Source organism: Erigeron canadensis, chromosome 3 (genome assembly GCF_010389155.1).
Source record: "Erigeron canadensis isolate Cc75 chromosome 3, C_canadensis_v1, whole genome shotgun sequence".
In the NCBI taxonomy this organism is placed as follows: Eukaryota; Viridiplantae; Streptophyta; class Magnoliopsida; order Asterales; family Asteraceae; genus Erigeron; species Erigeron canadensis.
Genome location: NC_057763.1, coordinates 45,990,702 through 46,016,258, shown reverse-complemented (window position 1 = coordinate 46,016,258; position 25,557 = coordinate 45,990,702). Strand labels below are relative to the sequence as shown.

The following is a 25,557-nucleotide window of genomic DNA, read 5'->3' as shown; positions in this document are numbered from 1 at the left end:
TCCGCTGCAGACATAATCTCAAAAACAGTCGCCGCCGGAACTTATTAGACTTAAAAAAAAAATACTAACAAAAATGGGTTGAGGGTGGGGCGGTGACCCCCCTGTTTCTACACTGGATCCGCCACTGCATTTGAGTATCTGTTTGATGAAGAAGACGCTACAAAGTTCAATAACTTCGCTACGAAGATTACATGTTTGTGGATTATTTTGTGTGGAATGGAAACCATGGATCTTTATAATTTTGTGACTATACGTAGTGAACTACTTTTTTACGTTATACCAAACTTTTTAACTCTCAACTCAATAAAAAAAAAAAAAAAAAGTGTCACCAAACTTTTAAAAAATTGTCCTAGTCGCACTAATGTTTTAATTTATTCCTCACCAAGCTAATGATACATTAGAAAATTGGTAGTCTTAATCTCATGATTAAACAAATACATTGGTCACTTTCTAAACTCGACTATATGTTTATCTACAAATGAGCACATTATTGAAGCTAGGGCGACACGCTGCTAATTACATCATCTAAATCAATATAATCAACAAAAGATAAATATAACACAAACATAACATTCTTGATCAACATTAGGATATTAAGATACTATATGGACATAGATGGATTAACTTGAAGTGTAGATTGAAATACAAATACAAATACAGTAGTAGTGTGTATATAGCTCACATATCCATTATCGTTTTCTTAGCTTAGTATCAATCTAACGGCTGATATAAGATTCAGGCTTTTTATCGATCAGAGATCAAGTAATAACTACATACACGTACGCACACTCTTTTTTCAAACAAAAAAACACATCGAATAGTCACACGAAAACACCACCACGTACGTTGCCATCTATACGAACAAGCTAGCTGCCTAGCTGGGAGGGAGAGTACAAATATTTACATTATTCTTCGATCACCATATATATATATATGTGTGTGACGACTTTAGTAACACGTATACTACTAACTTAATTAACGATGCTTGCTCCTTGTATCCCCACTGTATAGCCTATACGTAACAAGACACACAATTAATTATTTATTACTTTAACAAAAGGTTAGATTGGATGAATATAATAAAATATATAGATATGATGGATATATATACCAGTCATAAACAGTGGGGGATCCAACGGTGTTAGCTGGCTTATCAAAGAAGTTAGATCCAAGGCCTTTAGTGGCTAAGTTGCTTCCCGGATTAAAAACACTCCTCCACACATTATCTGCTTTCCGTGCCCCCGTCGGCGATGGTGTTGTCGGAGTTCCTGGTGTCGTCGGAGTTGGTGGCATCGATAGTGACTTTTGAAACTTACCCCCGCTTCCTTCTCCTACACACGTACCACACACATATTTCATGTCACAAACTTATAAATTACTTTGATAGAGTAGTCAACAATATATATATGTATCATACTCGATCTTATATATTATCTTTAATTTGACACGTTAATATTAATATTGTTGGTGGTAAATTAATTACTCTTAAAAGTCCATATATATTATATATACTGGGTTAGTATTGTGAAGAAGGATCTTTATATGTTGTGTCTCAGTACATGATTGTGTGCATGTGAATCCAATCCATACATAAGTATGTATAGATCAGAAGGAATAATAATAATAGTTAATATATGACCTAAGTATATGACCAATTTTAATTAGTTAATAAACCTTTGTCAGTTACGGTGGCAACTTTACGGAGCTTGCCAAGACCACGTTGAGGCTGAGGTCCAGCAACAACTTCATCCCACATCTGATCTATCAGAACCATGGCTTGCTTGCTTGCTTTCTTGCTTTCTTGTCTAGTAGTAACGGAGTAGTTGGTTTGTTTGTGTGTGGTGAAATAATTAAGTTGAAGTGACTTGGCTGACCAATATATAGAAAGAGGAGTGTCTAGTGAGTTCTAAAATATCTCATTGACGTCTAAACTAGAGTTATATATTTTTAACTGTGGTTCGTTATAAGATATTGCTATTTCCAGGCTACTAACCTCTTTATTATGTCTAAGATTAATTTTTAAAAAAGTGCTGTAGTTAAGATGCATTAAACAGTTGTACACTTACCATAAAATTCAGAGGGTGGACTTTTGATATGCAAAGATACAAATTTTTTATACACGTTAAATAGGTTGCGTTTAACATTTTTCATTTAAAAAATGTGAATTAACCGTGAACGTCATAAAATATCGTTTTAACTCGCATTAAAAAGTTCCAAATAAAATAAATACACAATTTAAATCTTTTAATGAAAAACCATTATTACCTAAAAATCCTGAAGGAAAGATTCTCTAATACTCATCATAGATGTAAATTAAATCCATGTGACCCTTTTTAAAATATATATAAAATAAGATTTTAACTTTTTAAGAAAATAAACCGTTCTTACCACTAAATTATTTATTGATGTCCAAATTGTTAACTGAAGTGCTAAACAAATTATAGTTGATGTGTAGTTTCTAACTTATTATATCAATTTTTTTAGAAAATGGCGTGTTAGTCAGTCTTTCGAATCCTAACAATGACATACAAAGCAGACAATATACTAGAGGTTGTAACTTCAAAGCACTCTTAAAGATCAAGGATACGATAACATGGTCTTCACACGTTCAAAGAGGTAAATGCCTGAAACTATAAGGATTTAAGATTTGATATTTTATCTCCAAGCCAACATCCCTCCCCTAAAACCTCCAAAAAAGTCTCAGATCAGATGGCCACTTGATCTAAAACCAAATGGTTACCTATTTATATCATTTTTCCTTAACTCTTAAATACACAAATAACCTCTTTACATCAATTACTTACATTGTCATCATAACCACCGCCGCCGCCACCACGTGTGCGAGTACTCCGCTATAGTAAACCCGGCGGCGATGGTACTAGAAGACAAATTTGAATAATGGGTGGAAACACGTAAGTAAAAGCGAGAGTGGAGCTGAAAGAAATCACTTGACATATGGATAAGGATTAAGACTGTGGGTCCAGAAAATAGCAATTCCTTGTACATATCTTATTATAATTGCATAAACCGATCCCTCAACTATATGTCAACTTCCGTTTTTGCGTCCGCATTTTAATAAAAGAAGCTGAAGTAGTCAAGTGACCATGTCGTTTTGGAAAAAAGTTGTGTCCAAAAATTCAACAAGTTAACTGTTCTTTTCAATATTGCTATTGAACACAGATTGGTAAAGCATTAACATTATATACTGTAGAAAATATATTTTCGTGTGTGTTGAAATTTAAGGTAATCATGTTGATGAACTAATTAGGGGGGTTTTAGTACGTTGTTCGGGATTATTATTGGATGAGTTTATTTATTACTTAAAATGAATACGGGCATCACTTTGAAACCCAAACCCTCGTGGTTAGGAAAAATACTAATTTCCTTGGATTTGATACTCAAAGTTTTACATCAAATCCTATAAAATATCAATAGAATAACGCTTGATTTCGATACCTTCAAAGCCAACACACCATAAATTATCAAATTATCAACAAAAGTGACATGTACGATTGGGTCCATTATTTGGGCTCACTTACCAAACGCCATCAATATCACCAAGGAGTGGGTCCGTCTCACTATATTATTGCCAAATAAGTTCAATAATTTTATAACGCAAAAAATATCTTATTTTGCTTAAGGAAATGCAAGGAGTATAAAACCAAGGAAACTATCCTAGAAGTTCGTTTACATAAACGTTATTTGTTACAATTTTTAATCTGTTCTTTAATCGGGAAATGAAAGGATTTAAGAATGCAAGTCACCTTAATTTCAACCTATCCTTATGTTTACTAAAGTAAGATAGAAAAACATACCTCAACTTTAATGCGTTTAGAACTTCAGTTTTGGTCACGGTTGTTCTACGTATTAACATACTCTTTAAGTCTTAAAGTAAGTCTAATACAGTAATACTTGTAACCTGCCTTTACATGATTACCTGAAACGTCAACAAACAAAAATTCAAAAAAGTATATTTTTCTTCACTTAAATGCTTTAGCAATCTGTGTTTAACAGTAATTTTTTTAAAAAAAACTAAACTTCTTGAATTTCTAAAGCTATAGAACAAACTATAAACAGAACTATCTAATTGGGCTTAACGGGGAATCAATCTAGTACTCAAAACACTTTATACACAAAAATATAAACAAGGGATATATCAGTCTGTAAACGTAAATGTATACACTCAAATTGAGTATAAGCGTATAGAATATACATTGCATTTCATCATACTGGATCTATATTCGTTCCATGTACATCCCTGTCTCCTATGGTCTTTCCTTTTATAGCATCTTTCAGGCCAGCTGTCAAACCCTTATAAAAAAGTGCAGTATTAAAAGGCCAAGATCTACATTTTCATTACTCAATAGAATGCAGAAAACAAATAACTAACTGAAACAAATAAATAACAGATCCAGAGCACACGGTCATAAGGAACGAAGCGACATTGCTATGGCTCAACATGATACGATACCAATACCAAAACGGAATCATCTGGAGTTGCTTAATGGAGCACAATGACAATACTGCTAATGGCATAACAAAGCGACCACAAACACTATAAGTTAGCTATTGTCTTCCCATTTAACAGGCAGTGAACTAGTGAGAAGTTTGCTTTGAGGTCCGAGAGTTATTAGCATACATCTGTTCATGACAAAGGGTGAAGCTAACTCATTTACCAGTGAGGACCAACATAACAGCAATATTAAGTTATGCACTTGGAATCACATACGAATGCAAGTCAACAAAAAAGCAATATTAAGCGATTTTTTACATTTGTTCACGAACAACGGAATAAAAATGTCTGCTTTGAGGTCTGAGAGTTCTTAGCATACATAATTTCATGACAAAGGGTGAAGCCAACTCACTTACCAGTGAGGACCAACATAACAGCAAATATTAAGTTATGCACCTTGAATCACACACAAATGTAAGTCAACACAAAAGTAATACTAAGCGGTTTTTTACATTTGTTTATGACCAAAGGATAAAAATGTCTGTTCACGTACTTGTGTTATGCTGTAAAGACAATTCAGAGCTATGCAATATCAAAACATTTGCTCCAATTTCTAAGGGGGTGTTTGGTTCATGGAATTGATAGGAATGTAATGGAATTGGAATTCAAATTCCATTCCTTTCCATGTTTGGTTGGATAATTGATGGAATTGGAATTTATAACATTCCACCAAATTCCTTTAAACATAGGAATTTAGAATTCGTTCACATTTGCCATGGAAAGTTTTGAATTCATTAGGAATTCATACATTTTTACCAAAAAACCCTTCTTCAACTTCTTTATAAAAGTCTGCCCACACATTTCCATCTTCATCAATCATCATCGATCCAAAGATTCTTTCTCTATAGCAGCTCCTTCCTCTACAACAGTCTTCTCTTTAACAACAAGAAGAAAAGCAGAAATCATATTTCAGATTGATCTTTTCATTTTCTCTTTGCTAAGAAGATTTGTGTAGAAGAAATCATTGGATTTAGTTTTTTACAATTAGAAAATCATATCTATACATACAAGATTAGTATTTTAGGTGTAGGAATGTGGCTCGATGTTAAATCACTATCAGATTTAACTTTCCTTAATTTGAAAAAGTGTATATACTTTAATATTTATTATATGTGGGTTTTTCAGATCCAATTTTCCATTCATTGTAATTTGTAAATACAATATCAATTACTGTAATAATTAATTGCTTGAAGAAGTTTCCTGACATGTTTTTTTAATAGCAATTTTATGTGATTTAAAAAGTGTTTATCTATTTGTAGTATTATTATATTATGTTTTACTTGTATATATAAAATATAAAATGTATGATATGTTATTAAAGTGAAAAAGGTATTGTAAAAAAAATAATAAGGGGTAACTTTGTCATATGATGTTATCTAAATTCAGGTTCCTTCGTAAAATTCCGTTGAATTCTGTCAACCAAACACATGTCAAATTTTAAAACTTTCAAATTCCAATTCCTTTAAATTCCAATTCCTTTAAAAACTTTCTGTTAACCAAACAGCCCCTAAGTTTCTAGTTTCTACCACAGTACCACACCTCTGCAGCTTTGCTTACCATACTTTTATATTTTAATAGTAACTAACTAGCCCATGCCTATGAAAATCAAGGACAACATATACAACCACGACAATGAATTACCACTCAAGTTTGTTTATCATTTTCAACTATCAACATTCATTCTACTTCCTGGTACGAGGAACAGCATTGATATTTTTTTAAGAAGTTGTTCTTAACGCGTAATAACACAGTAACAGGAGAATATTGGTCATATCCTTTGCTATTTTTAAAAATGACATAATAAATACTTTATGCAGGACATGGTCAGATGGGCCTGGTTATTTTACTTGATGCCACACAGACCAGACCAAACATTTATCTTTTCTAACATGGTGAGAAAAAAAAGCCCTGGCCCTTCATAAAAGAAGTTCTAACTTGAATACAGATTTCAGATATAGCAACTAACAATGAAAAGACAATAGTAATCTTATATTAAGTGTAGGTTACTCACATACCTCAATGGTGATCAAAGGCTAAGGAGTAAGGACACACAATTCTTCAAACACTGCAGCATATAATAGTGCATCTGATTCTGGCCTAGTATGTCAGCAACCATAATATGGACTGATAATGCTTTGGAAGTCAGTTTTGTATTCAATTACGCCGCAGAAGCCCCATTGGATGTGAATCTGTGCAATAATTACCCAACAGAAGGTCAGAAATTAGAATTTATTCTACATTTATTACTTTATTTTTTTTTAATAACCATATTGACATTAGTGGTCATAATTCTTATAAAGATAAAATATAACGTCTAATCACATACTGAGTTCTTCGTAATGTACAGCACTGGAAGCGTAAGTGCGTAACAAGATCTTAATTTAGTATTTCTTTTCGTTCCCAACCAAATTTCACAAAAGGATCTAATTTCTCAAAAGGATCTAGTTCATAAGCCTGTCTCAAATTTAAAGTTCATATTTTCGTCTAAAGAAATTCATCAACCTACAAATCGACAGAATGCCACATGGCATGAATCCATGAGGGTTTAAGGAAGTGGGCCCTCTTCTATAACTGATCCGTGCCGAGGGACATAAGTTTAAATCAGTAGGTTGAGGTATCATTTCTCTGTGTTCACCAACCAAAAATGACGAGGATCTTCAGCAGCAATCATATACTATAAGCTTAACAGAGGACGTAATCTAACCATTTCAAGTATGATTTTAAAGCAGAGTAACACTACTCACTAAAGAAACTGGGAGACTAGTCAGACTACAGCTGACAGTTATAGCAGCAGTTGCTGCTAGTCTGGTACCTTCTTTTGTTAAGGCTTCTCTCTTTGCTGGTGATGTTTTAAGGGGGTACAGGTGAAGTAACGGCTAAACATAGGATCGTTAACATTATTGACGAGTGAAAATGTAAGATAAAAACAAATTATGTTAAAACATCATATTATAATAAATAAAATGGTTTATTTTCCATAATTATGGCTTATAAATAGATAGATAGGCTATAATGTATATGTAAATGTGTATATATATATCCAGCTAAGATCCGTGATCACCACCAATACCCAGCTTCCCCACCACCAGAAACGGCATGGAAACTTTTCCGTGCGTATCCGTTCCTTGGCGTTTTAAAAAGAGAACGACGACCTCCCCTCCCTGACGTTTCGGAGCTATAGATCCGTCACCACCACCTATACTTGACTTCCCCACCACCAGATTCAACATCCCCTCAAAACTCCGAACACAAGGACGAAATTTGTAATTCATTTTTAACGGTCGTTAGGGGTTTGAACAAAAAGTTTTGACGGAGCACGAAAGTCAGGGATGAGGTTTGTAATTTCGTAAAGTTATGGATGAAACCTACAATTTGCAACCAAACCCAAGGACAATTTGTAATTTTTCCTATTTTATATTACACTTTTTGGAAACAACAAATTTTTACCATGCTCTTGTTACGATCCCACATCGGCCAAGTATGGGATTGGTTGGTGGTTTATAAGCCTAGGTGTCCACTCCTCCTTTGAGCTAGCTTTGGGAGTGAGTTCTACACCCAGTTTATGACATGATGCGAGCCTATTATGGGATGGGTTCGTATCAATTCGTATCAAAGTCGGCCCTACCTTTCGAGGTTCCAACACTCGAAGTGGTGGCCTATGACACAAAAAGAAAGGTGCCAAGCGTGACCAACGAGGACGTTAGCTCTTCAAAGGGTGGGGTATACGATCTCACATCGGCCAAGTATGGGATTGCTTGGTGGTTTATAAGCCTACTTAGCTAGGTGTCCCCTCCTCCTTTGAGTTAGCTTTTAGGAGTGAGTTCTACTTTGAGCTTATGGCATGATGCGAGCCTATTATGGGATGGGTTCGTATCAGCATTAACCCTTACTTTCTAAAGTGTTTTAAACGAAAACGGTAGAAGTAATAGTATTACCAATATATAGGACAAAAATATCACTTGCATACTTCGTCTAAGTAAACATAATATTGTCCAAAGATATAAACTATAATTCATTGTCATCCTACTTAAGGCGATATTGAGCTAGAAGCAACATCATATTTCTTTCTTGTTAAAACCTACACAACATTATCGCCCTTTCATCCATGAATAAATACACGCCCATTATTTATTCCTACACATTCTAGCCAAAAGTCTTTTTGGGAGGCTATCGGGTAGGGGTAGGGCAAGACTCTCTCTACCCTTTGACACATTTGAAATCAACATTAGGTTTTGATGACCAGGGGTTCCGAATGAAATCTCTCATGTGATTACTGCTAGTGGAGAATGTTGTTGCTCTCCTGAAGTCTCTAGAGCCTATAGTAAGGTACTTCTAATAAGCGGGGTCGGTAGAGATTGAGGACGAGTCCTTGGTAGACTTTACTAAGGTCCGCTGTGTATGAATATATTAGAGCAGTTTACATCTTCAACTGGTTTCAGGTGATGAAAGGTGCTATTGCGACTAGGTACACATGGGATGTATGGATTGAAGTTTGGTTTGTTCTTGGCAACCGGACCTGTGAACTTATATTCAAATCTGCTTTGGGATATTGAAATCTTAGCTTACTATTGGAGCGGGAAGCTTGGAGGATTTCTGTCATCTAAAGATTATGGAGTTACTATCTGATCGGGATATCGTTTGCTTCTATGGCTGGCTGAATTTTGTCGCAAGTCCTTGAAGTCGGAGATTGTTCGGTTTGAAGTCCTTGTGGGCTTGTGGCCTTTTAGGCCGAGTTTATCAGGCGTTTAGGAGCCCAATTTGGTTTCCTTATTCACCAAGGAAGAACTTGATATTAGCCAAATTATAATGGTTTGTGTCAGAACTTTAATGGCTAATATCCTTCATTTGTATACATTTTTGGTCAATATTCTTGTTAAAATGGTAACTTAGTATTTGCATAAGGTTTTGTGTAGGTTTTATGTGAAGACATGACATTTTGGTGCTAAAAAGACATTTTGATAATTAATAACGGAGAATTGGATGAATACGATTGAAGCAGTTCGAGTCATGCATTTTAGATGAGCTAAACAAGTCATATTGGTGAAATTTGAAGACTGACTAGCATTTTACCCTCGCAATGCGGCGATGGTGATAGTAGCGGTGGTGTGGCGGTGGTTTGGTAGTGGTGGCGTGACGGGTGGTGGCGGTGTGGTTATTATTATAAAAATAATTAATGTAAAAGGGTAGTGTAGTTACTTTTAGGAGTTGAACGATTTATGTTGTAAATTATTTCATTAAGTTTAATAGGTATTTTAAGTAGAGATATTTAAATTAATGAATAAAAAGGAGAATTAATTAATTCATTCATTAAGGGTAGAATAGTCATTTCACATGGGGACATTTTTACGAGAGAGAATGTTGAAAAGTGTTAGGAAAAAGAGTGTTATAATTTTTATAAAGTAGTGATGATGGTCGTTAAGTATGGTAACGCCCGTTAGAAAAAGGACGATAATTGCAAGGTTGCCCGTTAAGTTTCCTTCCACTCCCGTGAAGCTCCTTTTCTATGCACCTTGCTGACGCCCACCACTTCAAATTTCATTTCCATTTGATTGAAGTTTTTTATTGCAGGCCGCATCACTTAATCTCTTAGAAGTAATTTCTTTAACGGAAAATGACTAATCCTCCTAACAAAATAGCCTAAAAATCCTCCTAACACTCTAAGAGGATGACATGTGGTTCCCACTAATGCTCTTTCCTAATCTTGCCCCCTCATTTTTTCACATGTCATAATCCAATAGTTAAGATGATTTTTAGGCTATTTTGTTAGGAGGATTAATCATTTCCCTTCTTTAACCAATCAAAAGGTGTTATGTCACCTCATCACATTTCTTTCCTTTCCTTTCCTTGCCTAGCCGAATACACAAAACTCATTTCCAGCGTATGACTCAAACAAACCCAACACTCTTTGTTTTAGTTTTGTGGGTTGCCGTGATCCAAAGTCCGGAACCCACTCACTTAAGACTTTATAATATTAGGAAATTTTGGTTGATCTATGATTTATTCTAGGTGCACATGAGAACACATATTGAACATAACCTTCGTAGAAGAGGGAAGTAGCCGTCATCCATCTCTACCACATATAGAAAACTCATGTCACTCTCATCCATCTCTACCACCCTCTCTATTCTAAATCTAAAACCCGCAATTTTCCTTATCTAAAAAATAAAAACAGACACTTTGGTTTGAAGATTTAGGGTATTTTATTGGAGTTCAAGATTGAAGATAGTTCCATCATCATCGATCCATTCTATTCCTTTGGTATGTTTTTGATTGTTTGTGTTAACGACATGGAGTAGTATGCTTGCTCAGACAACAAAATGTTTTCCCTTGATTGAATATGGTTCATTGGGTGATAAATAATCATTTGTGGATTTTGACTTCTCAAGTCGAACTTTGATTAGTTAATAGTTAGGATTAACATTGTGGGCAGGTGTCATTTGGTCATTTGGAATTAACTGACTTATTAATGAACAATTGTGTTTGGAAATTGTTTGCTATGGGATCAAGGACTGCGAAACCGAATACTAATTTTGACTATGATTTGTTAAAGTTGCTTTTTCAACTAATAAAATATGATAGTACTAGAATTGCAACCATAAGTATGTACGTATTTGATTGGGGTTTATTTGGTCATAAAAAAGGACATTCACCTTATTATTAAATGAACCAAGATGACTTGTTTTTGATGATGAATTAACAAAGTCAGGGAATACTTGTGACTGCAATACTTGGTTTTGTTAATGTTAGTGAGTTTCAAATTGAAGTTTATTATTAAAAGAGAAACCTCTAAATAAGAAATAGATATTTTGGCTTACGTCGCGCTCATGAAAAGTCAAATTCCACTTAATGTCGTTTGTCAACCCGATTTTTAATTATCTGTTTGAATCAACCATGACCATTACACGAAAGGGGAAAACATGTCTAAGTGAACATACTTATTGATGTTTGATAATCTTATTTATTTTATTTGTTTTATTACTTATTTGCCCACTTTTCATTTGCATTTACTTTTTCTTGATTATAAAACTTTTCTCTGGAAAAAAAAACCTTTCTCATTGATTTAACATTAAATTTTCAAAATTCAATTAATCCATTTAAGTTTTCAATTCACCACTTCCCTCTCGACATCCGAGTCATACTTGTCATATACTTATGTATTTGGTTAAGTTTTGACTTTCCATCCATTCCATTCATTTTTCCACATCCCTTTCATTGACCGTGGTCTGTTAACTTTTCAACGACGTTTTTGGGCACCTGTCATAACCCTAGTTGTTCCTCTATATGTATCCCTCCTATGAAATTGTAATCTCAATGATTCAAGCTTATTGTAATAATCTAGTTGCAGCTAGTAAACTACGTCCCACTAGGATTTAACAACATTAAATATCGTGTCGTTCCTAAATGAAACAATCTAGTTGCAACGAGTGGACTAGGGCCCCCACTAGGGCCAAACGACGTTAAATCTCGTGTGTCGTTTATCTTTATTTTCTTGTTTTATCTTCTTGTTTAATTGTTTTCGTTGTGCTAATTAGGAGGCAAGCATAATCTTATATGATGATGATAAACCAACACTACTTAGTACTTTGATCTTGTAGAATGTTTGAAGACCACTCTTAAACTAAATTGGGGAAATATTGAAATATTAAACTAAATACAAGTATACATGGTCTTGGACTCTTGGTGCCATTATTGTGTAGTATGTTTATGGGTTAATGTATTGTTAGAATAAACATTGTTTTAGTATAAACACATGGTCAAACCTTGAAGTAAATAACTTTCGTGTGTCACACAAAGCAACTCTTAAATGAGTGCCATGTTAGGGTGCCTTTTCGTAAGAGTCACCGCCACCAATTCGATATCTATATCTATAATTCGATATCTATATCTATAATTGATCGATCATCTTGCTTTTAATCAATTTTCATTCGTCACTACAAACAATTACAACGACAGTAATCATAATCAATTTTCCCATGGTCGTCCTCGTGATTGCTATTTTCCCCCTAGACTATATTTATTGTTGTCATTTTTTCCTATGTTCGTCCTTTGATTGCTAATTTTCCGAAGTTCATCCCAGGTGGGGTTGTAAACGAACCAAACGAAAATGAATCGAACCTTGTTCATGTTCGTTTAGTTAAACGAACGGTTGACGAACGGTTCACGAACATAATGGCTTGTTCATCTTCGTTTGTTTGTGTTCATGAATGAATACATCACATCATAGGAAGATAAAGGTGTTATAAAATATAAATGTGAATTCAAGCATTCGATGTAATATATGATCTACATTAAGTTTAAGATTTTCTATGGTCAGTTTTGTAAATAAAGGTTTTAAAAGCCGTTATAAAGGCATTATAATGCTTAAAGGTGGTCTGCTGTTACGTTATGTGTCTTGTAGAGTAGATTTAATTTAAAGGTTGCAGTCAATAAGGACCAGAAAACGAACTTAACGAGACTGGCGCCATGAATAATAGATAGATCATATAATTATTAACCTATTGATTTGGTGTTTACAAGGCTAACTTTGGTTTTGAAACAAATACAAATATCTTATGAAAGAGAAAGATGACGTGGTTTAAATAAAACCATCAACATTATTGGTAGGTACATTATAGTTGTAAATTTTAAATAAATTTAAAAAATCATATAAAAATAAGTATATGTATTTTATGTTATCTTTTTAGTTTTTAAAGGTTATTGACGTATTTTGTAAAGATATTGTTAATATATATCTTTTAAAAAATGAATTTCCTTTATAATTTATAGTCTCCGTTATAACACACGTTATAACACAGATATATCTCCGCGAAATGAGATTTATCCTTAAAGGTGGTCGGCCGCCGGGTGACCGCCGGTTATTTACAACCTTGTCTACGGTATGAAATTGTCTTGTGGGATTCTCATTTTAACTTATTTGTTTGTATGATGTATTACGAATTTTTAGAATCTAAGATTATTATTTCTTCCTCTTATGTACAAGTTCTTTTAACACGTACACAAACCGAAATAAGTTATTCGCATCTTCTTGCGGGTGTTTTCAACCCTATATTGTTCATGAAGCCCTAGCTTTATCGTGATGGCATGCTACTATAATCAAGAAAATGAATGTCGTTGACGATACTTTAAAAAAGGGAAAATGGCCCTATGGTCCCATGTACATTCTTGGTAACCAGAGCGCACACCGCATAGAAATCATGCCCAATAAGTCATCGTCCTTACACATGGATCACAATATATAGTTTCTCCACTTGTCTTTGGCGAGTTTTGAACTTGTGCCCTTTAGCCTTCATCTTAAACCCATGTGGTCACATAATGGCGGTTTACCACTGGGTTTCACCCCATTCGTCGTTCATGTTTAGCCTCATGAATTTACGTGTAATGTGGGTCTTTCGAGAGAAGGTTAATCCAGATGGATCTCTTCACTATACAAAGCAAGATTTGTTGGACTATACTAAATCATTTCTCAGATTTTCTCTAGACAACTTCCTCTTCAACAACTTAGAAATAAAAAATGCCTCTTTTTTGCATGGCGATTTACGTGAAAAAGTTTGCACTAAGCAACCACTTTGATGTTGCGAGAAATATGTAAATAGCATAAATCTATTAATAGCTTGAAACAATCTCGTCTTGCATCGTTTGGAAGATTTATAGGGGTGGGAACCCTCTCGCAGGTACTGTTTTGGTACCCAAAGCACACACTGCATAGAACTCATGCCCAGTGACTCACCATCCTCACACGTGGATCACAAGATATAATTTCTCCAATTGCCTTTGTCAAGTTCGAACATATGACATGCATCCTTCATCTACGGGTCGACCACATGGTGGCAGTACTGCTAGGGTTTCACCCCATTGGTTTGATTAGAAGATTTAATGATGTGACAATTGAATTGTTCTACATAGGAGCTCATATGATGTATGTTTTCTTTACATCATATAATGACTATTCAAAGCAACGAAGCTTGAATTAAGAAATGAAAAGCTCTTTTTGGAACTCATTTGAGGCTCATGATATTGAAGTTTCTAGTTACAAAAAGAAATGAGTATGCCCGTCTTAAAAGAAAATATAGCTAGTCAATGTTAGGTGAACATTGATTAATTGAGGCGAAAACTTGATATGCACTAATGATATAAAGTGTAAAAGTTAAGGGCACATGATGGAGATTTACACTTAAAATACCAAAAGATATGGAAGAAAGGTAGGAAAGTTGAACTATCTTATGATTACTCTACCTAATATAGCCTTCCTTTGCAAGTGTTGTCGGCCGATTCATGTCATCCTCAAAGATCTCCCATTCAGCAGATGGTAGTCACATGGTAAAGTAAAGAGTGTACCAATCATATGTAGAATGTCAAAATCATGGATAATAGAAGTTGTCAACTATGATTAAGATTCTACAACCAAAGCAGTCTCACTATTGGTTTCTGCACATTTTTTCACAGGAAATCTCCTCTATGAAGAATAAGAACATAACCTTGTCTCCATCAAGTGCAGAAATGGAATACAAGATTATCACATTATCGCACTAAGCACATGTGAACGTGTATGACTACACAATTTACTTGTAAAATTAGAATTACTTGCACTAAGCCAACAAATTAATCGTTCGGTTACATGATAGTTGTTCCTGTCGTAACCAATCAAGTATTTAGCAAACTACACATATAAAAAGGTAGGATGAAACAATAAATGTCTTCACTAAAGCACTAACTAGAAGTTGGGTCAATTATATGTGTAATGGCATGATAAATCTTCAAAGAGGTGCATGGACTGCGCGAATTACTGACCGTACTTATTAAGATCTACATGTGTAGGTGTGTATCTTAGATTACCCTGTCTAAATATATAAAAACATGTATCCATCAATTAGTTTTCAACTCCACATTCTAGATTGTATTATTACTCATTATGGAAGATCTAAATCGTGATTGGAAGTGATCCTTTGAACACTTACCTAAGAATAAAATCGTCATTCTTACAAGATTTCAATGTCTAAGGTAACTCCTATGATCTTCAATTGCTTTTCACTTTAGCATCACAAAAAGGCATAGTTCTTACTTTCTAAAAAAACTTCGTGAGAAACATTGTGATTCGAGAACTTATTGAATACCAAGAAGAAAAGGTAGCTAAAGAAAGACTAAGTTATGATCGAGGTTGGGGAACTTGTGACTCTTGATTCGATTGGGGAGGAAAGAAGGAAGGATTTTTTGAAATGTCAGGATTAGATCAAAGAGAAATCGCATTGGATTTATAAAATATATATATATATGAAATTATATGATTAAAAGTATACTATAAACATAAATAAAATAAAGATGGGTATCAAATTTTAGTTGTCTAATTTATTAGAAAGGGTGAAATGTAGTACAAGGACTAGACAAATGCTAGAAAATGGAGGTATAAGGGGTGTTATCATATATTAAAGAAGTGATACTTATATAGAAGACTTTTAACCTAACCCTAATTCACTAACAACCGCTACCATTGTCTCTCTTCTTTCTTTCTATTTTATCTTCTCAAACACGGCTCCACCAACATTGGCTACCACCAATTGTCATCACCGCCGATTTAACTCTACCTTATACCACCACTATTGGTGACAACTAAAGAGAGCTAAGGTTTTTTAGGTGGATCTAATCAATTCTAGTCGTCGACCGATTTTTGAGGCAAGTCCGACTGACCCGAAACCTTAGACCGTCAATTTAGACCAACTCGACCACGACCACTAATCAGAGCTATCATTTTTTAGGTAAATCTAATCATTTTTAATCGTTGAACAATTTTTGGCCAAGGCTTGCTGACTCGAATCCTCGAACTGCCATCCCGATTTCCACACCAAATTGACCGATTTTTACAACCTTGGTTACTATGTTGGAACAACCCCTCCTTATAAACTTCAAGGATGGCCAAATCATCTAATACGAATACTACCCACCCGTTCCATTTGGCATAACATTATAAACTTTACCAAACAAACTTATTAATTCCTCACAAAAAACTGTGATTCCAAGATAATTCCTTATTTATAACAAACTATACTACATATTAATCTCTCTATATTCATCATAAAAAGTAAACCCCTAATTTTCCATCACTAACGGACTTCTGTCGGCTATCCATGTTCCATATCCATTTAATCAGCATATATATTGATTTTAATTAGCAAAATCAATATCACATAGATCACTTTAGCCTGGTCAAAGAGATGATAGATGTGCCATGTGCCAAATATAAAGGAGCATATACTCAATCCTGGTAACTAAAAAAAATCAGCTAGGGAAATTAAACTAGTTTCACTTGTTACCACGAATGCTTGAAAACTTACAGGACAAGTTTAACATGCATAATAGATATACATACTGTTTAAGTACCATGTAGAAAGAACTGCTTAAGCCATTTGAAATTTTGAAACCACCATTTTTTCACCAAGACAGAAAATAGGGAGATCATTGTAGAAAGTCACACCATCTGATAAGGATTTCTACTCCATAAGGAAAATTCCACCATAATGTGTATTAGCACATCACAACTTTCCATACTTTTCGATATATCCCTGCAAAACAGATGTACCAACTGTCACGTAACATCTGATATTCTTTTCTCTTGAATCAGATAATACCTAACGTTTCATATCCTAGAATTTCCAATCCACAAAGAGAGAAAACGCACCTCAACAAGTTTCACAAGTTTTGGCTTGGATGAGGAAAGATACATGTCTACAGATTCCTGAATACTCGGAATATGCTCTGGAGGTAGAGTGCTGAGGACTTTATCAACAGCCTTTTTAACAATCAGTTTGTGAGCATCCTTGCTCAGTTTACCAACACGCCATGTGGGCTTGACTAATTCTTTCACATATTCTATCAGAGCAGCACGGAAATGTCTAAGAGCTTTAGATTCTCTGTGCATATCCCCTTCTGGATCAAAATCTAGTTGCTTATGATAATGGCTACTCTCATCTCCTACTTTAACTTCCGTAATTGGCACATCATTTTGTCGCAGAGTGTGGTTATTAGCACCTATTTCACTTGCTTGTATGACATTCCCAACATGAGCAGAAGTCATATGCCTTTTCCCTTTACCATCACTTTTTGTACTTTCACCCTTTTGAGAGGTGAACAACTCACAATCATTACTATCCACGTCCATATCATAATCATTATCATCTCCATTTACATGACTAGATCCATAGTCCGTACCAAATGTCTCCTTTTGAGGTGGATTGATGTTCTTTGGTGAATGTGTGCTAGAGATGGATGGTGCTCGAGTAGAAGAAAATTTGGTGACCTTATCTCCAATCTTTAGTGGACTAGAAGAAGAACACTTGGAGACCTTATCTCCAATCTTTACTGGCTCAATACTATCACGAAGTGGATCATACTGGATATCTGGAGTAGATATTCCTTGTGAGATAAGAAATGCTGACCGGAAAGGCTTTGATGGCTCCCAATTGTAAGTTGAAAATTTAGATGCATATCCAGCCAAATGAAGAGGAACCCCATTGCTGCGATATACTTCTGATTCAGAACCGGGAAATGAGGAAGTTAACAATGTCGATGGCCTGACTGAACTATGATTGGATGGTGACATTCGAGTAGTTGGCTGAAAAGAACTTGAGCTATAACTTAGGTAAAAATTAGAAGTGGGCATCTTGTGATTGTGAAATTCATATTGATATCCTCTACCACCACATTCTTCGATAGATGTTGCATAAGAAGAAACCCAACTGTTTCTATGAATGTCAGAACCTATGAATGGGTTACTCAAAGTTTCATGCAGTGAACTATCTGCACCCACAGTAGGTTTATCTTTGTCCAAGTGCTGATTCTCTTGCAAACCCTCCTTCCCCTTGTCACCAAATGATGAAATCGTTGCAAGATTATCTTTTTGTGACTCAGGATTCACCTTTGTCCTTGGACTCTCATTGGACTTCTGTAGCTCGATTGTTTCAGCAGAACCATCGATAGTTGGTGCAGCTGCAGAAGTGGCCAGACCTGATATGGCAACAAGGACTTAGATATCTATATAATAGAAGTTCTTTAATATATAATTCCCAAATATATATGGATTACCTTTATCATCCTGAGGTTCACCTTTCTGATATGCAGGTATATAACTCTCCATTTGTTGTTCACCATCCATAGGGTCTTTCATGTGACGAAACCTACAAGAGTTCCCCTTGATGCACCAACCCTTCACAAAGAAATCGCATATCAGAGTGGGTCGTTTGTTTCCTTCATTAGTTTCCAGTGCAGGTGACACGCTTCTAGTTCTTATCAGGGCAACCTCTGACCTGGAAAACCTAAAAGATATTAGTACTTCATTCCAGGGTCTGGATAGGAGACTAAAGCCATTAATGACCAGCATCAGTCATTAACTAAAGATCAAGTACTTAGAAGGAATTGCACCTGGATTCCTTAATAAGTGCATCATTGACATCCTTAGCACTCATTTGTGTAGTTTGTCCTGCAGGATGTGGAATTTCTTTGGGGGCATTGAGATTGGTAACTGAATCTCCACCAGACACTTCTTCCTTGATTTCATTGAGTGGATTACATGTGTTAGCACTCACTATTACACCATCACACTGAGACGCCTTTTCATCATCAGTCCCTTTACCAGTATCATCGAATGGGTTACGGGTGTCAGTACTCATCATTCCACCATCACGTTGAGAAGGTTTTTCATCATCGGTCATGATCGCTTCTTCCCCTGCAAAGGCCCGGGGTATCTATGATCAGCAATCAGATTCCAAATCCATGATCCTCAACAGTCACCATATTTCATAATTATTATATATTAAGAATTTCTAAAGGAAGACCAACATTATAAAACAGCATATCTAATACATACACTACTATTAGATATCTGCAAACACGTTCTTTTATCCAAAGCTCTGCATCTTATTCACTAAACGCCTACATTTTATTTGAAGAGACAGATACAAGAGATGCAAAAGAAGTGGTAAATTCAGATCAACTGGAGAAAGACGCCGAAAGCCCGAAACCACATGGTGTGATTTTGATTAACTGACAGATAACGATGTGCAGAAGTTTTCTCATATCATAAGCGGACAGAAGAAAGAAAAAAAAAATATTGGGGTGGACAAAAACAGATTAAACGTGAACTGATGTTTAGAATTTATGCATTATTCTAAACCCCCCCCTTCTTCTATTTATACAAATAATAGAGCTGTCAAACTGCTATACCTAAAACGAGAGTACTACTAACAGAGTGGCAAGACAGAATTACTCTGGTAACATTTATTAAATCCACATATCTAACACTCAACATAGTATGACGTAACAGATAATATCTAAGAAAGTCAAACCCAAAATCTACAAGAATCGAATACGAAGGAATCACACGTAGCAAAGAGAAGGAGAAAAAGAAAGACGTTCGCTCAAAAACCGGGAAAAACTAAAGGGGGGGGGGGGGACGAAATTAATGCAATGAGGAGACCGTCAAACCATCAACGTATGTTCGCTAACTCAAAGTATTTACGGAGCAAACATAAAACTCCATATATTACTATTGCAAATATCCAAAAAAAAAAGAAAGCTACACTTGATTTCCTAATATCAAATCCACTACAACCACACCACCACACACACATATCATCTTACTAAATCACCTACATTTTATTTCGATACATCAATAACATCTTTTCGACTTATTACAAATTTACATAAGCTTAAGATTTTCTTCAAAATCAATTAAAATTGAAGTAAATAGTTGATTTTTATAATTCTAAGTCAAAGGTAGCTCTCTGTTGTTATAATTACATACACATGCAATGCACTTAGACTAAAATACATACACACATTGACACGTATCATAAAAAAAAAAATTAATAATAAAATTAAAAAGTGGATATAAGATAACTCACTTTTTAGTTTTTGTTGTTGGATTTCTTCTTCGTCATCGGAAGCTTCTCCATTTTCATCTTCACCGTCATCGGAAACCTCTTCTTCAACTTCGATTTCTTCCTCGACTTCAATTTCTTCGTATTCGTATTCATCGGAATCCGATCCGGTCGGGGATTGATCGCCGGCGGTCGGAAGAGCTGCGGAAGGCATTTCAGGGGGTAGGTTGGATGAATAGGTTGTGATTGTGAGCTAAGGCAGTGTGCGGAATATTTTATGTTTGGTAGGTGTGAGTCAACAGACAATTTAATTAAAAGAAAAACGGGGGGGTTTTGATCAGAAATAAGCGTTGCAGTTATTGTTATTATTGTATGGTATGTTTGGATTCCAGAATCATGACCAAGACCCCCAAATTCCAAATAAAAAAAATTCCTAGATACACCTTTACTAATTATTATGCAGGTGTATTTGAGAAAAAATTTATATTTATACACTGCTTATTATACAGTTTTGCTGAGAAAAAAAAAGGTGGAAAAAGATAACCATCAAACTATCAGACAAAACAAACTTTAAAGAGCTTGATAGATACTTTATGGAAGTGTTTTGATAAACTATACGTCATTGCTTGTGAGCCCATTAATATAAGCCTTTATCAAGATTGTATTCAGTAGTTTTCTGCCTGGCCCAATATCTTAATAAAAATTACTACTAGCTTTTTCATAGGCCCAATGCTTAAGCTTGAGTATCCAGTTAAAAATAAATATATTGATATATCCACTTAAAGTATGTCTGTTTATTTTTTTAACCATTAAGTGACTGAATTGATTAAGTGACTGAATGGATAAATAATGTCTGTATGGATTAAGTTAATACAGTTATTTTTTGTTTAGTAAGTCCAAAAAACAAACACTTTTGATGACTTAATGGATTAAGTATTTTTGATTAAGTCACAATTTAATTTATTAAGTCGAAAACAAACGTCACCTTACTACATCCTCTTAATGCCATGAATACATGAAAAATGTAATAAGCTAATTCTCTCCTAACCTATCTTTTGAATTCAACAAATTTCATAATCATAGAGTTAAGAAAATTACTAGGAGATTTTTTTAAAAGGATATATATCATTTTCAAAATAAAAAAAAATAATCAACCGAGAATGTTATTTTTTTCGACACTCCAGAATATGAAGTCCAGCTGGTCCGAAAGTCCAACCTTGAAATTTTTTTTTTTTATTACCTAGTCAATAAAAAGAAACACATGCATTGCAAAAGTATTTGGTAAATTGTTATAGACTAGTCATATTACCCATGCGTTGCCGCAAAATATGTTTTTACAATAAAGTTTTAGATACAAGTAATATATAGTAGTATTAGTGTAATACAAAATACTTATAACCTAAATGTAAAAAAAAAAAAAAAAAAAAAAAAAAAAAAAAAAACATGTAGCTATAGAAAACAAAACGTGTAAAAACATTAAAAATAATACTCTTAAGATATAAAAATATAAACCAAAACAATAACTATATCAATGCAAATAATAACACTCTAACAATGATGATGTAATATACAGTTATAATTTAAATGTGTCATGTAACTAAAATATAACGATGATGAAAATTATTACTGTATGTATTAAAAAATGTTATATATATCGAATTGGAAGAAAATAATAAAACCATCAGTTTAAAGTTAAAACCATAAAATGGTGTAAAAATGTTTTTATAGAGACATGAGAACTCAAAACTTTAGTGTAAAAAATGAAAGTAAAGCTTTAATGGTGGTAAAAGATAAATATAAAAATTTTAAGGGGTAAAATTGAATAGAAGCAAAGTAAAAAAAAGTATTGTAATAAAAAGGAAAAAAAAAGTGAATATTATTAGAAGTAAAGAAGTATTGCACTCTATGCATCGAAACTTGTAACTTTCAAGTTGGTTTTTAATTGTGTATAATTATTCTCTAGCCATAAAGATTTACATAACCAGTGCCGTCTCTGAGAATATAAAAATTTTTCTGAACTTGGTTCAAGAATAAAAAGTGGGCCTCTAAAATGATATATATATATATATATTCATATTCTAGTTTATATCTATATTTTTAAATAGATCGTGCGCTCTCTTTTCACTTTTTTAATTTAGACCATCTTAAACCCACCACACTAAAACTTAATTTATTTATGTCACATAAGCAATACATTGATCGACTAACTACATTGAACCACTTTTACCTTTAAATACCATATTAAAATCTCAATATATTGATTCCACATCATTATTTTTGTTTATATAAAAAAATATAATAGATTTAAAGGAAAAGACAATTTAGTAATTTCTATAACATGATTAAAACTTATAAGAGGAAATAAAAAAAAGAAGTGTTTTTTCCAAATATGATGTCATAGTGTTAAATGTTGTAAAAATAAAAGGATATCATACTAAACTCAAAAGCAAAAAGCTAACCATAAAGTATAGGGGTAAGTTATGAAGTTAAACATTAACAAGGATATTATCTGTAAAAGGACAATAAAACAAAAAAGAAGTGGGGGTCATCATTTCCATCAGTGATTCAGTTCACGCTGTGTAATTTACTTTCCGTCATTAACACATATGCATATAAAAATAACTTTAAAAAAGAAAAAATGGGCCCTTATAAGAGGTGGGCCTGGCTCACCAGCACCCCCTGCGTCACCGTACAACCGGCCCTGTACATAACCCAAAAGGTATGCCTGAAGCGAAAAATACATTGGATTCATACAAGTTTTTCCAGAAGATATATGACGAGTCACGAGTGTTGCACACACAACCGAGACAATGTGAAATTGGAATCATACAAAGAAAACTCTTACGAGAGCTTGTGCTTGTGTATTATTTTGCTTCACTATATTTGACCTTCATTTGCCAAGGGTCTAAATATTGGTCACACACTCACACGTAAAGAATGTCATTTGTCACGTTAGTTAATATCATCCACAAATATATCACGCATAAAATTTAATGTTTGCTCAAATGTATGGTATCTCATGTACCGATGTCAATTGTACATCAGGTTTCTTAATTGAATGCAGACATACGTGTATGTACTTAATAAATATACTTGTACCCGTCCCATTGTCCCAACATATCATAATGACATCACCAAACAGCTCCTCCAATCACATGTGCATATTTACTATTTAGGTCACGTTTTAAAATTTGATAAAATCTCATGGAATTAGAATTAAATTTCATTTCGTAGGAATGAAAATATTTCATCATTTAATGGAATCTTCATTCCTTTGAGATGTCACTTGAATTCTCAAAAAATCAAAAACATTTCGTCAAATTTCATTCCTTCAAAAAGTTATATTTCTTCCAAAAACATTATGTGAACCAAAAGCGCCTTTAGTACTTGTGACTTTTGATGGCATGATTTCGAGTAATTGAAAAACAATATGTATTTGGTTCTCGATCAATTTATTTGAAATTCTTCTTGATTGGTTTCTATCTAAAAACTCGTCTTCTAAACAAGTTTTTTTTTTGATCAAACACCCCAACTTTGATGCCCAACACTAATCAAAAGGGTTTTAATCCTCGTATTGATCCTTTAATGAGCATCAGCCAAATGAAAATTAATTAGCTAAATCTATGTAACATCATAAAAGTAAGTAACCATAAATACGCAATTGTTTGAATGGGTCAGAAAATGACAACCAATTCCATATTCATTGGAAACTAACATTCATGCGTGACTAAAATTAGGTAAATGCAATAAACAACTCTTAAAGAACATACATCTCGAACTCATCAATTAGAACCAAAATCAACATACATTTTCTAATTTTAATTTTGCATATGTGTGCATGAAAAAAAAAAAGGATTGCAACTAACACTACAAGCACAAAGAAACATACTGACTTTAGTCCAAATTCACATATGGAAGAATGTAGAATACTAGATTAGTCATGGATATATATATAAACTTATGATACTTTACATAGAAGGGCTTACAACTAAAACATATAACATATATTTCATAACAAAACTGCCCTTAAAATCATCAATCAAGTTTCATATTAACAAAAAGAAGCTTTTGATTGACACCAATTGTCTCTCATACTAAAATCCACTTTTTTCAAAAGAAAAGGTCACAAAACGACGTCGTTGTGATAAAAAGTTAGCCTAGGAATTAAACACAACATTTCACATCCAAATAGGTGGTGGCTCATTCAAGTCTATACCCAAACCACGCCTCACTATCCCAAAGATCCCAGCCGCCGTATTCCCATCACCACCGCCAACTTCAACCGCCGCACCACCTTCACGGGACCCACGGCCATCATGACCCACCACCATCACGCCACCATGAGTGTTGTTATAACGAGTGCGAAGGAACTCAAAGTCACTACCGGCCAGCATTTGTCTAGTTGGAGGCGCCGCCACCCACCTAATATGTTGATGGGTAGGAAAATGGTTAAGGTCAAGAGTCAAAGATGGGGGAGGAGGAGATGGTGACGGAAAGTTGGTTTTGGCTTTAGGACCACGGAGAGAACGGGCGGCGCCGTCGTAAGCTAAAGCGGCTTCTTCAGGGGTATCAAAAGTGCCTAACCAAACACGGGTTTTCTTCCATGGGTCACGTATTTCGGCTGCGTAACGCCCCCATGGTCTCTTCCTTACTCCCCTGTAGTGTCCAGGAGATGCCATTCTTTGATTGTTAAAAGATATTTTTTTTTATTATTATTTATTTTTTGTGTTTGAAGAGGAAGAGAGGAGAAATGGAAGTCAAAAGGTAAAAATGGTTTTCAGAAGTTGGATGTGAAGTGTTTGTGAAATGTAAAATATATAAGGTGGTGAAATGTTAGATGGTACCCAAATAAGAAGTGAAATACATCAAATAATAGGGTTTAGTGCGTTTGTTACTAACGATGCTCGAAAAGTTATAAGGTGCGAAAAGTTATAAGGTGTAGAGTAACTTTTATTTTATGCATAAATTTAATAAAAATGTTTAAATAATGTAACATATTATACGTGGCATCTCATAGAGAAATTTTTTAACATGTTACATGTAATGTTTTATCGGTCGATCAAAAACAATTTTTATGCATACAATAAAGGTTTACTTGAGTTCGTGCACACTGTAACTTTTAAGACATAGTAAATTTTTTTTTTTTAATTGAAAGGTGAATTTCGCTTGAAATTTCGT

The 25,557-nt window shown here is 34.3% G+C and overlaps 3 protein-coding genes across 12 annotated transcripts; all 3 read right to left on the bottom strand.

Annotated features, from left to right (window-relative positions):
• Nucleotides 1–616: 616 nt before the first annotated feature.
• On the bottom strand, nucleotides 617–1,814 carry LOC122593629 (dormancy-associated protein 1-like). Its single transcript, XM_043766054.1, has 3 exons — nucleotides 1,675–1,814; nucleotides 1,112–1,331; nucleotides 617–1,012 (listed from the first exon to the last, which is right to left on the bottom strand). Exons 1-3 carry the CDS (start codon nucleotides 1,772–1,774, stop codon nucleotides 976–978), a joined length of 357 nt encoding a protein of 118 aa, XP_043621989.1. The 5' UTR covers nucleotides 1,775–1,814; the 3' UTR covers nucleotides 617–975.
• A 1,706-nt stretch (nucleotides 1,815–3,520) lies between these two features.
• LOC122593940 (protein FRIGIDA-ESSENTIAL 1) lies at nucleotides 3,521–20,871 on the bottom strand. 10 transcript variants are annotated; one of them, XM_043766408.1, is made up of 8 exons: nucleotides 20,404–20,871; nucleotides 18,923–19,226; nucleotides 18,587–18,807; nucleotides 17,184–18,508; nucleotides 16,875–17,067; nucleotides 6,525–6,702; nucleotides 4,214–4,641; nucleotides 3,521–3,937 (listed from the first exon to the last, which is right to left on the bottom strand). In XM_043766408.1, the coding sequence occupies exons 1-5, from the start codon at nucleotides 20,591–20,593 to the stop codon at nucleotides 17,038–17,040; spliced, it is 2,070 nt and encodes a 689-aa protein (XP_043622343.1). In that variant the 5' UTR covers nucleotides 20,594–20,871; the 3' UTR covers nucleotides 3,521–3,937; nucleotides 4,214–4,641; nucleotides 6,525–6,702; nucleotides 16,875–17,037. The 10 variants fall into 10 exon arrangements, with proteins under 10 accessions (XP_043622343.1, XP_043622339.1, XP_043622340.1 ...); XM_043766404.1 differs by having other exon boundaries at nucleotides 6,529–6,702; XM_043766405.1 differs by having other exon boundaries at nucleotides 6,529–6,702; nucleotides 16,886–17,067.
• A 3,536-nt stretch (nucleotides 20,872–24,407) lies between these two features.
• On the bottom strand, nucleotides 24,408–25,136 carry LOC122594455 (ethylene-responsive transcription factor 12-like). The gene has a single exon (XM_043766905.1). It carries the CDS (start codon nucleotides 25,056–25,058, stop codon nucleotides 24,558–24,560), a length of 501 nt encoding a protein of 166 aa, XP_043622840.1. The 5' UTR covers nucleotides 25,059–25,136; the 3' UTR covers nucleotides 24,408–24,557.
• Nucleotides 25,137–25,557: the final 421 nt, after the last annotated feature.